The sequence below is a fragment of the Diospyros lotus genome, chromosome 8, assembly GCF_014633365.1.
Source record: "Diospyros lotus cultivar Yz01 chromosome 8, ASM1463336v1, whole genome shotgun sequence".
In the NCBI taxonomy this organism is placed as follows: Eukaryota; Viridiplantae; Streptophyta; class Magnoliopsida; order Ericales; family Ebenaceae; genus Diospyros; species Diospyros lotus.
The window spans coordinates 35,255,912-35,268,642 of NC_068345.1; the positions used below are offsets into that span (position 1 = coordinate 35,255,912).

Sequence of the window (12,731 nt, forward strand, 5' to 3'; positions counted from 1 at the left end):
TAGATTGCTTCCTCCTTGGCACCTTATGCATAAGGTGGCAATGGATAGCCCTCACCCTAGTAAGAGTAGGACACTAATTGGATTTTAGCCTAATCAAGCAAAATGTGTAGGATAGGCAGTTATATCATTTTCCCTTCATGCCTTGTTTGCCAAACTACAAACTTGCACAAATTTCAACTTCATTTCTGCATCCCATCCATTCAAGTAATTTAATTAACGCACAAAGTTCATCTTATGAAAAATTAAAGACAAATTATCACACAATGCACTGAGTTTATGGAAAGGAAAATGCTATTGGTACACCTTTGTGTACATCTTGGGCTACATAAAGGTGTACCAATGACAAAAAGGTCCCTCATAGAGGCGCGTGAGGCGCAGGGTATTTTGGTCATAATACTCTCTTATGTAGCTCAAGATGTACAAAATGGTTGTACATCTAGCATGATTCTTATGGAAAATAAAACCACAAGATATAACAATTTGGCCTCCTGAAAGTGAATTTTATCCTTTAAATTTAACCTGCCTCAATCCTCAAAATAGCATTGTCCTTAAGGTCTCAATTGTTCTCAATATCATGTCTCCCTCTGCCTCTTGCAAGTCTTGTGTGTCAAAAGTTCTGATCTTCACCTTGTTGGTAGATATGATATGGAGACTTTCTACTTCGATGAAGGTGTGAGAAAGGGAAAGCGACAACAGTTGGAATCAAAATTACTGCAAGTAAGAAATGCAATTTTTATTTGAATTCTTTTTCTTCTTAAGAAATTGTTTGGGGAATATACAAATGGTGTATGCGTGTTTATGGTTGCTGTTGCTGGGTATATGTTTAAACCATTCCATGTTCTGAAGTTTAATCTTTGAACTAGAGTCAGAGGTAAGGTTGCCCTATTGCTCCATGGGGATTCATTTGGTTGGAATAGAATGAACCTCATCTTGGCGTATGAGGTAAGGACTAAGGTTGTGCATCTGTCACCCTTACAAGCCTCCTTAGACGTTGTAGTGGTAGGTTCATCATGCATTGGGCTGCCTTTATTTGTTTTACTTGCTTTCAGTGCTTAATAAATGTATGTCCTAATATATTCTATATATTTTAATTTAAGTAGCTATTAGCTATAGATTTGAGGAATATGTGTTTTCAGATATTCTTCTATAGCTATCGGATGCTCAATTTTCTTTTAAGCAATTTCATGGTAAAGGTACATTTTGATTTGATGTTCTTAATGGTAGAACCACTGGAGCTTTTACAAGCAAATGTTACATTTTCATGCCATTTATATACTGGAAGATTCAATCCCACTTCTAAAGAGCTCTTCAAAAGAATGATTAAATTACTAGTTTGCCCTAATGATCACCATAAATTAGCTTCCTTCCTGTTAATTTTGTTTTTAATACACAAAATATTCTGTTAACCAAACTACATTTAAAGATTGTTAGATGTTTCATACTGTTCTTTTGGGGATATGTTGAGATCCATGGACTTATATTATTAAGTCAATCATTCTGTTATATGGATCATTTCCTGGCTGGAGAAGTTCATGACTTTGTATACATCTCAGTGAGAGTCCGAAATGGTTTTCTGTTTGTTTGGTTTCTGGGAATGCATCTTTTTCATATTCTGACAAATTTTTTTATCATGCAGTTGGTGCATCCTGCATATGTTACCATGTTAGGACATATACGTTCTAAGGTGCTCGAAAGTTTTAAGACTTGTCTTGACAAATCACTGCAAGGAGAAGGATTTGCGGCTTCTGTTCGCTACTGCACTAAGGCTTGTGTTCTTGAGTTTGAGCAGAGTTTTGCAGGTACATTAAATGCTTTGCATTGCATGATTGAGGCTTGATACTCAGCAATGTTTCATTTGATCTGGTTATGTATCATACTTTTAAAACATTCTATTTACTTTTGCCTCATTTCAACTGGCTATTGGAATTTACCACTGTCATGCTCTTCTTCCTGTTGTGACTCTACCTAAACCCATAGTTCAACCAAAAAGTTTTGACTCGTGCATTCTTGTTCCTCATCTCTCCCCCCCCCCCCCCCCCCCCCCCCCCCTTTTTTTTTCATGTATTGCATGCCTTTCTTATTTTCTTTTCCTAGGAAGTTATATTCTTCTTCCTCTTGTGGCCCTGCCACTGTCATATTCCAAGGTACTTTCTCTGCTTACCTTCCCCTTTGGGGCTTAGCTTTCATTATCTTGATCTCATCAATTTCTCTCTCTTTCTCTCTCTCTCTCTCTCTCACACACACACACACAAACATAAAGCAGCCAACACAACTCACACATCTGATTGCATGCTAACATAGGGATGCTTAACAAACCTTTTGTTCAAATTTCTCTTGTATCTTTTATTATCATTTCTTAGTCTGGGGCTTTTGGTGTTTCCGTACCACATTATTGAATAACTTACATGACATTTTATTTAAAAGAGTCAAAATTTTGTCTCGATGTATTTACTTCAAGTAGCATGTAAATGAAGCATTTTCTAAGTTACACAAAAAAACAAATAAAAAATGCATAGAAATATTGGACAATAGAAATTGAAAGCATTGTGATAAATTAATTAAAATTATTATACAACAATTCACATAAAAGAACAACTGTAGAATAAAAAGGCAATGGTGCATTGAATAATTACTATAATTATCTTCTATAGCTTAGTTCTCTAAATCCCATGTGAGTCATTTTGAAACTTTGATCTCAGCAAAATAAGGTTTAATCCCACTAGGTGGAGTTAACAACATAGATTCTAGCTCGCCAATCATCTCTTTTTATGACATATTTTCTGTAAGTCTGTATTATGATTGTTGTCATGCCTAAGAGTTTTTCTTGGTTTTTGTCTAGTTCTTGTATTACAAACTTCCTCTCTTCCATCCACTCTTCTCATAAAATATTGTTCTTCTTACACAAGCAAAGCAACTTAATTTCATCTCACTCATCTTATCCTCAATTGAGGCCACTTCAACTTCATTAAAAATAATCTCATTTCCAATTTTGTCTTTGGTTTTTTCCTTTTAATGTCTACACACCTCCCACTGTGTCGTCCTTATCTTAGTTAAACTTATATTTTGGACATATTGCTTATTGTCTTAACATTTCACACCATACAGTAAAGTTGGTGTTGTAGTTTATGATTAAACTTTCCTTTTAACTTTAAAGAGATTTTACAATTTAATAAAAAGTTGAAAGCTCATCTCCTCTTTAACCATCTTACCTCAATTATATGAATAATATACTTAACAATATCCCCCTTTTTTGGGATATTTGAACTGATCTTCCTTGGAATAACTTAGATCTTTAAGTCTCACTGTAACATTATTCATGCTTCTATTTTTACCATAGTTATTAAAAGTGCAAGGCACACTAAGGCGCAAAGGGGTCTTGGAGCTCGGGGTGCGAGGCGCAAGGTGAGGTGCGCTGAGGAAAAAATATAATTTAATAAAAAATAGGAAAATTAAAAGGATAAAAACAAAATATAATAAAGTAACAAGTATTCATCATCAAATTCAAACATGAACAATTCATAACAACAACAACAACAACAACATATCCAGCCTTTATCCCACTATGTGGGGTCGGCTACATGAATTCTAGACTTCCATATATTTTTGTCTTTTGTCATATCTTCATTGAGGTCCATACACTTCATATCAAACTTTAATGTTTCTTCCAAAGTCTTCTTAGGTCTGTCTCTACCTCTTTTTTTGACTAATTGTTCCATTTCATCAACTCTCCTCACATGAGCGTCTCTTGGTCTCCTATTCACATGACCAAACCATCTTAGTCTAGTCTCTCTCATCTTCTCCTCTATTGGTACTACTCCTACCTTATTACGAATAATTTTATTTCTAATTTTATCTTTTCTTGTATGGCCGCACATCCATCTTAACATCTTCATCTCCGCTACGCTCGTCTTTTGCTCATGCTGGTATTTGACTGTCCAACATTCTGAGCCGTACAACAAAACTGGTCTTAATAGCTGTCCTATAGAATTTTCTTTTCAGTTTTAATGGGATTTTACCATCACATAACACCGCCTATGCATTTCTCCATTTTAGCCAACCTGCCTTAATTCTATGTGTGACATCCTCGTGAATTTCTCCATCTTTTTGAATCACTGATCTCAAATATCGAAAATAATCTTTTTTTTGTAAGATTTGGTCTTTCAATTTTATTATAACATCCTCCACTCTTGCATTCTTACTAAATTTACATTCCATATATTCTGTTTTCTTTTTGCTTAATTTAAATCCCTTAGATTCTAAATTGTTTCTTCATAACTCAAGCTTAGTGTTCACTTCTTCTTTTGTTTCATCCACCAACACTATGTCGTCTGCAAATAGCATACACCATGGCACCTCTGTATGAATATCTTTAGTGAGTTTATCCATTACTAAAGCAAATAAGTATGGACTTAGTGCAGAACCTTGATGCAATCCTGTTGTAATTTTAAACGGTTCAGTATCCCCTCCGCATGTTCTGACCCTTATCTCTGCACCATGATACATGTCCTTAAGGGCTTGTATATAGGCTATTTGAACTCCTTTCTTCTCTAAAACCCTCTATAATACTTCTCTAGGGACCCTATCATAGGCATTTTCTAGATCTATAAACACCATATGTAGGTCCTTCTGATGTTCCCGATGCCTTTCCATTAGGCGTCTCAGTAGGTATATAGCTTCCATTGTTGACCTACCAGGCATGAAACCAAACTGATTTTTCGAGACCTCTGTTTCTTTTCTGAGCCTCTACTCTATTACTCTCTCCCAGAGTTTCATGGTATGACTCATTAACTTAATTTCTCTGTAATTTTCACAGTTTTGAACATCTCCTTTGTTCTTATATATAGGGACCAAAGTACTCTTCCTCCACTCATCTGGCATATTTTTTTATTTAAGAATCGCGTTAAATAATTTCGTTAGCCAGTAGATGCCCTCTTCTCCCATGCATTTCCATGCTTCTATTGGTATATTATCCGGTCCCACCGCCTTATGATTTTTCATCATTTTTAATGCTTGTCTTATTTCATTTGGACTTATGCGTCGATAAAATGTATAGCTCACATTCCCTTTGGAGTTACTAAGATGTCCCAACCTAACTCTTGTGTCGCCATCATCATTGAATAGTTTTGTGAAATACTCCTTCCATCTCTCCTTAATCGCTCCCTCGTTCACTAATATATTTTGATTTTCATCTTTTATGCATTTCACTTTATTTAAATCCCTTGTTTTTCTTTCTCTTGCTTTAGCTAATTTATATATATCCCTTTCTCCATCTTTTGTATCAAGTAGTTTATATAGATTCTCGTATGTTTTTGACCTTGCTTCACTAACAGTTTTTTTTGCTGCCTTTTTTGATTCTTTGTAATTTTTTTGATTTTTTTCATTGTTGCACTGATAAACAGCCTTATAGCAATTTTTCTTATTTTTAATTTTTAATTGTAGTTCTTCATTCCACCACTAAGACTCTTTAAGGTTAGGGGCTCTACCATTTGTCTCTCCAAGCACTACCTTTGCTGTGCTTCTCAGGGCATTAGCCATTTCTGTCCACATTTGATTTGTTTATCCTTCTCCATTCCATTCTCTTCTACCCCTTAATTTTTCTTTGAAGATTAGTTGTTTCTCCCTTTTTAAATCCCACCACCTAATTCTTGGATTTTGTTTTATGTGATTTTTTCTCTTCCAATTTCTCACTTGGACGTCAAGTACTAGAAGTCTATGTTGAGTAGTCAAACACTCTCCCGGTATCACCTTACAATCCCTACAACATACCCAGTCCTCTTGTCTCATGAGGAAATAATCTATTTGGGTGCTTAATGTGACATTTTTATATGTGATTAAGTGTTTGTCCCGTTTTTTGAACCTAGTATTGGTTATGATGAGCCCATATGCCATTGCAAAATCTAGAATAGACTTACCCTCATTATTAATTTCCCCGAATCCATACCCTCCATGTACCTCTCTATAGCCATTTCCGTCTCTACCCACGTGACCATTTAAGTCATCTCCTATAATCACTCTCTCCTCTTGGTATCATTTGTATGAGTCCCTCTAGGTCCTTCTAGAATTTTGCTTTTATCTCCTCACCTAACCCCGCTTGTGGTGCATATGTACTAAAAATATTTATAGTCATTCTTCCTAGAATAACCTTCACCATAATAATCCTATCCCCTATTCTCTTTACATCCACTACCTCATCTACCAAGCTTTTATCCATAATAATCTCCATTCCATTTTTTGCTCGATCATTTCATGTGTACCATATTTTATATTCATTTTCTGGCAAACTTTTTGCTTTTTTCCCTGCCCATCTTGTCTCATGAAGGCACATAATATTAATCTTTCTCTTAATCATCACATCTACCACTTCCATAGTTTTGCCTGTTAATGTTCCTATGTTCCATGACCCAATCCTTAATCTATGATTTTGTTTTTGGCTTTGACTTTGAATTTGATTTTGTTTTTTTATTTTGATTTTGTTTTTGGTTTTGGTTTTGATTTTGATTTTGGACTAACTTCTTTACCCACATCCGTCCAAGCAAATGCGGGAACCCTTGCTCATTTGTCACTACATTCGGGCGACGATGCAGTGACCCTAGCTCACTTGACACTACATGCGGGCAGTGTAGCGCGTCGCTATGAAGGGTTACGCCCACCCCCAAACGATTTTTCATAATTTGTCTAGAGTTCATGTTTTGGATTCGACTAAGTTTTACGTTGGCTGTCGGCTACCTAACACAACTCTCCTCTTTTATTCGGGCTTGGGACCGACAGTGGATAACATCCCCAGGCGGAGTTAAACATGAACAATTCATAATCAAACAAAAAATTTCAAGAAAATAAACACAACAATAATAACATCCAACATCAATCATCATCAATCATAAGATGATCTTGATCAACAACAATACATTCTTATTGTTGTAAAAGGCAAATATTGAAAAAAAAAAAAAGAAATCGAAAGTTTAAAAAAAAATGGCAGCATTTCCCCTTAATAATAGTGATAATCTTTAATTTTTAAGAAGAAAAAATCAAAGAGAGAGAGAGAGAGAGGGGGGGGGGGGGAGGCAAAACTGAAATAGAAGAAAAAAAATAAAGAGAGGGATGAGATGAGAGAGAAAAAGAAAAAAAATACCTATTTCAGTGGTAGCTGGCCCTTTTCTGTCACCAGCCGGCCAGTCTTGTAGAAGAAGTGTAAACTACTCTTTTGTGTCGCAAGAAGGACGATAGGCTTTTAGGGCTTTGGGTTTGTCTCCATCGAGTATTTAGGGCTGGGTTTTTTCACATTATTTTACTTTTTTAAAAAACTATATATATATATTAAAGATATGAGGGCGTGCCTCTTGCCTCTTCTAAAGCAGGCGCCTCAACCAGATAGGGCGCCCCTTGTGCCTTGCTCCTAAGGTGCGCCTTTCATAGTTATGTTTTTTTACTAAAATAACATTTCATATATTTAGTTTTTGGCATGCTCAACTTGAAGCCTTTAGATTCTAAGATGTCTCTTTATTCCTTGAGTTGTACTTCTCACTTTCTTTTGTCGTATCCACCAAGACAATGTCATCTATAAAAAAAATCTACGAAAGATCCTTTTCTTAGAAGTGATTAGTGAGTTCATCCATCATAGTGCAAAGAAATAAGGGCATAGTTGTAATCCCGTTATAATTGAAAAACCATCAGTATCTCCACCACAAGTCTTTATATGTATTTATACTCTATGGCATTTCTTTAATAACTTGTATATAAGCAACTTGCACTCATTTCTTCTCAAAGAGCCTCCATAAGAGTTCTATGGGGACTTTGTCATAGTTTTTTTTTTTTTAGTTTATAAATACAACAATAACAATCCCACTAGGTGGGGTTAGTCGGCTACATGAATTCTAGACCTCCATATGTCTTTATTGATGGTCATATTCTCTATAAGGCCATTTTATCTTATGTCATGTCTAAGAGTTCCCCACCAAGTTTGCTCTGGTTTTTCTATAACACACAAATTTTTAGAAAGAGAAAAATAAGATGGAAAACAAAATCCAAGAGGAAATAGGATTTCTAAAGTCATTGTAGATTAGGATAATTTAAAGTTTCAAAAAAATTGGAATTGAGTTCAGATTCTAAATGGAGATTGAGATAATTGGGATTGCCATAGTTGTGGAGGGATTGAAATGGGGCTGGAATTATGAAATAAACTTGATTAAGTTGTGATAAATAAAAACAAAATCATAACGACATATATATATTATTGGAAGAGAAGTTGGGAAGGATTAGGTTCGACTATAAGAGATAATTGGGAGATAATATTATCTTAATATGATTTGAGAAGGATAAGGATTAGGATTAATTAAGGAATTGGAAACAAATCAATTCCTTGTAGAAGAGGAAATTATTCATCTAAAGTTTAGAGTCAAACTAATTCCTTGTAGGAAAGGGTTTAGGATTGATAATATTAATTTTAAGGATAAATAAGAAGAAAAACCTATGTATTAGCTGGTTAGGATTTGATAATGATTATGATTAATTTAGGAGTTAGAAATAAAAGAGGAAATTGCATTCAAAACCAAAAGGGATTTGGATAAAACCTAAAGGGCTTATAAAAACAAACTTAGAGGATGATTAAATCATCAAACTTAGCTATGAGCATGGGTGCTAAGTAAAGCTGCTAGATATTTACAGATTTTCTCTATAAGGGGTTAGGTGAGTGATCATTCTTCCACTAGTATGCTTTGAAAGTCATTCCCATGCATGTTGAAAAATTATTTTGACGAATATATATTCTCAATTTTGATGTTTGATATATATTCTTGAACTATTGATTTAAAAACAAATTGAGAATGGGGACTTATCAAATCATTTTGAAAAGATTATTGATGGTGTTAACATGTTATAAACTTTTGTGGAACCGTTGGAGAAGTTCTAGGGTTATTCTGGCAACTAAAATTTGGCTACTTATACAACGCCATGGGAATTTTAGGGGCTGTTCTCTTTCCCATTTTCGGGCCATTTTCTGTTTTCAGTTTTTGAAAACACCGAAAATGCATTCTCTTTGTTATTTTTCAAAATGCGTTTTCGAAAACAACTAAAAATTTTGTTAAGAAAACCCAAAACAACATTTTGTTGTTTTGGGCGTTTTCAGTGAAAATACACTAAAAACACAAAACAAATGCAAAACGCAGAAAACAGGTCCCCCCCGCACCCTCCCCCACGCACAGACCCACTGCCCCCCCCCTTTCTTCTCTCCATTCTCCTCTCCTCTTCTGGCCATCGCCACCGCCACCGCCGTCGATCTTCAACTCCACCGCCACCGCGACCAACGCCCCCCCAACGCCACCGCGACCAGTACCGCAACCATCGTCATCGACCTAGCCCCCCATAGCCACCGCGACCAGCACCCCCTCCGCCATCGCGACCGCAACCAACACCCCCCTCCGCCATTGCAACCAGCGCCCCCACCGCCACCGCGACCAGTGCCCCCACTGCCACAGCCACCGCAAATAGCGCCCCCGCCCCCCCCCCCCCAACACACACAGAAAACCCTAGATGAAGAAGATGGTTGCGACTCCTGATTTGATTTTTTTTGTGTTATTTAATTTTATTTATTAAACTGAATATGTGATATGTTTTGTTTGTATTAATTTTTTTAAATGATATTTCTAAGGGAATAATGCTATTAGTACACCTTGGGCTACACAAAGGTGTATCAATGACAAAAATATCCTTCATGAGGCGCATAGAGAGGCACAAGGTATTTTGGTCATAATACTTCTTGTGTAGTCCAAGATGTACAAAAATGATGTACATGTAACATGATTCTTTCTAAGATTATTGATTTTTTTATTTTATTTTATTTGAATTTTATTTTATAGTTTAAAGTATTTGAATCAAATTTATAATTTATTAATAAATATTTATTATTTATTTTAAATTAAATTTATTAAATAAAATATCATTATAACAAAAAAAAAAACCGTTTTTAAAATTTCAAAGCAAACGCGTTTTCTAGTTTTCTGTTTTGAGAAATAATTTTTCAGAATGACAAAAAGAACACATTTTCAAAAATTTCAAAACAGATACTCAAAACACTCAAAATAAATTCAAAACTCAAAACACAAAACTAAAACACAAAGAGAACACCACCTTAGTTTCTCAACAGGGGATGAATTGATTATTTTGGTCATTCTCCACCGGGTACTCGAGGGGTAGATCTAGGGTATTTATTGGATCTCCTTGTACATTGTTGGATCTGGACTAAACTACCTATTGAGATATTATTGGGGTTTGCATTGATTATTAAATATTATTGTAGTTCCATTGGTTTATTAGGAATCATACATTGTAGAAATTGTTAGCTACACCGTGTGGTATGATATGATTTTATATGGTGATACTACTTGTTGCATTGGAAATATTGGTGAATATTTAAAATTTAAATTTGTTTTTATTGTATACATATGAAATTCTTTATTTTGGTATTGATCTATTATGCGAGGTGACCTTCACTAGCCTTTAAGCTCGCCACTCTCCCTAACATATTTTTTAGGTGAGCAAGATTAGTGGGCTAGACATGGACTTGGATCGGAGGATATTACTAGTGAACTCAATTTGCAATAGTTTAATTTTTAGTTACCTTCTGTTATTTTCAATTGTATAAAATGTGGAAGAATTTTTAGGCTTCATGAATCTTAAGTCTTGGCTTAGGGTTTATGGTGAATTACACAACCCTTTTTTTTTTTGGGGGGGGGGGGGGGGGTGGGTGGTGTGACATTTTCTCCCTCTTTGCTATATATATATACATAGATATTTTCATCTCTATATTGATGTATCAGGTATGAGATCTGGTGTATGTTTGCATCAATTGTAGTGTAGAAGAAATCAGTGAAGTCAATATATATTCAAGCGACAGATTAGTTAAGTTAGGTTTTGTCTAACAGTAACATATGTATGAGGGGTATATTAGGTATTGTGGTGTCTATTATATTCCTTGTATTATCTGTCCAAATGTCTATAAATATAAGGCATATGACAGTTGCTTGAGTATCAATCATTCTATTGTACGAGTGCTGTGAATTGAGAGGAAAGCCTAGATTTCAAGATAGCCTTTGTAATCTCATAAACGGTTGTACTCGTGTGAGGGATTCTTGTTTACTGATTTCAAAGTTCTTAGTGGATTGCTCTTGGGATCAAGAGGCTGGATGTAGGATCATCTTTGGGATGATCTGAACCAGGATAAACTGCTGTGTCTTCTTGTGATTTGCGTATCTTTTGCTTTGTCATTTTAATTCTGTTTATGATTTGATTTCTGTTTCTGTTTTTTTTGGGATCAAGTCGTGTGAGTGTGTGACTGAAATTAGCCAGGATTGAGTGCATTCTAGTGCTCCCAATTCAGCAAGATCAAATTGATTTTCAAGCAACTTGGTTTCTCTTTTTAACTTTTACTCACTCACTCCTAAAATTTTAGTGTGCCTTGTTAGCTTGGTCTTTCTATAATTTTCACAGCATTGAACATCTTTTTTTTCTCCTTTTGATTTAAGAATCACATCTTATAGTTTCATTAACCATAAAATGCCTTTTACTCTCATGCATTTTCAGACTTCTATCAAGATACTCGATCCAATTACTTTATCATTCTTCATCTTTTTCATTTGGAAAAATAGGTCTATTGAACATTTAACTTATAGATGCTTTTTGAATTTATCAAGATGTTCCAAAATAAATTTCCTTTTGTCCACATTCATTGAATAGCGTGTAGAAATACTCCTTCCATCTCTTCTTAGTTGTCCCCATTTACTTGTACTTTATGGTCTTCATTTTTTATGGACTTCACTTTTCCTGAATCCCTTGTTCTTTCATCTCTTGCTTTAGCCAATTTATATGTATCTCTCTCTCTATCTCGTGTTAAGTTGTTAGTAGTGTTATTAAAGGCATGCCTAGGTGCACCTTTAGTGCTTGGAATGCTCCCAGGCGGGCACACACCATCCGGGGGCACCTAGGCCCTCAGGCGCACTTGACTTTTTTTTTTTTACTGTTTATGACTGTTAAATTTTTTATTGTTTAGGATTTATATTTATTGCTGTAACTTTTTCAAAAATTAACTATATCTAATAGAATCCTAATGGAAAAAGAAAATTTTTGAGATTTCAATTCCAATTATTACTAAATACTAAATAAACAATAAATCAAAAAAAAAAAAACAACATAAGATGAAGATGGAAAGGGAGATGATGTGGAAGAAGTGGATATTGTAGATGATGCTTCTAATGATGAAAATATGGAAATGTTTGATCTTGATGATGATGATGATATTTAGATTATTTAAAATACATAATTAGTTAATCTTAATTAGTATTTAAGACCTATAAATTATTTAAGATTTAATTTAAGTTGACTTAAAGACTTTTAAATTGCATCTTTTGGTATTTTTTATTGTTCTTCTCATTATATATATATGTATGTATGCCAACAATAGATTTTAAAATTTCTTACAAAGTTTTTAACTTTTGTGATGTTTTTATGCGGGTTGCTGAAATATGATGAGATGTGCTTTGCTGAAATTTATAAGTATGTAACTTGTGTTATATTTTTTTAGATAGTATATGTAGAATTTTTTAATTTTCTTGATAACATGCTTGTGAATATGTTATTAGGAGTTAGGGTCTATTTTATATCTTATTCTATTTTATATCTTATTCTTCAATTAAGACATATATTTTTCATTTTTTTTAGTCAGCATACACCTAGTATCCACC

The 12,731-nt window shown here is 34.5% G+C and overlaps 1 protein-coding gene across 6 annotated transcripts in view; it reads left to right on the plus strand.

The window, feature by feature from the left end:
- Positions 1-12,731, plus strand: part of LOC127807532 (protein ROOT HAIR DEFECTIVE 3 homolog 2) — a 108,517-nt gene that overhangs the window by 57,644 nt on the left and 38,142 nt on the right. For all 6 annotated transcript variants that reach the window (XR_008024726.1, XM_052345449.1, XM_052345451.1 and 3 more), the window contains 2 exons: positions 639-717; positions 1,637-1,799. Coding sequence is in view for 5 of the 6 variants with exons in the window: in XM_052345449.1 (XP_052201409.1) it covers positions 639-717; positions 1,637-1,799 (242 nt within the window). In the remaining variant the exon portion in view is untranslated. The remainder of the gene's footprint in view (positions 1-638; positions 718-1,636; positions 1,800-12,731) is intronic.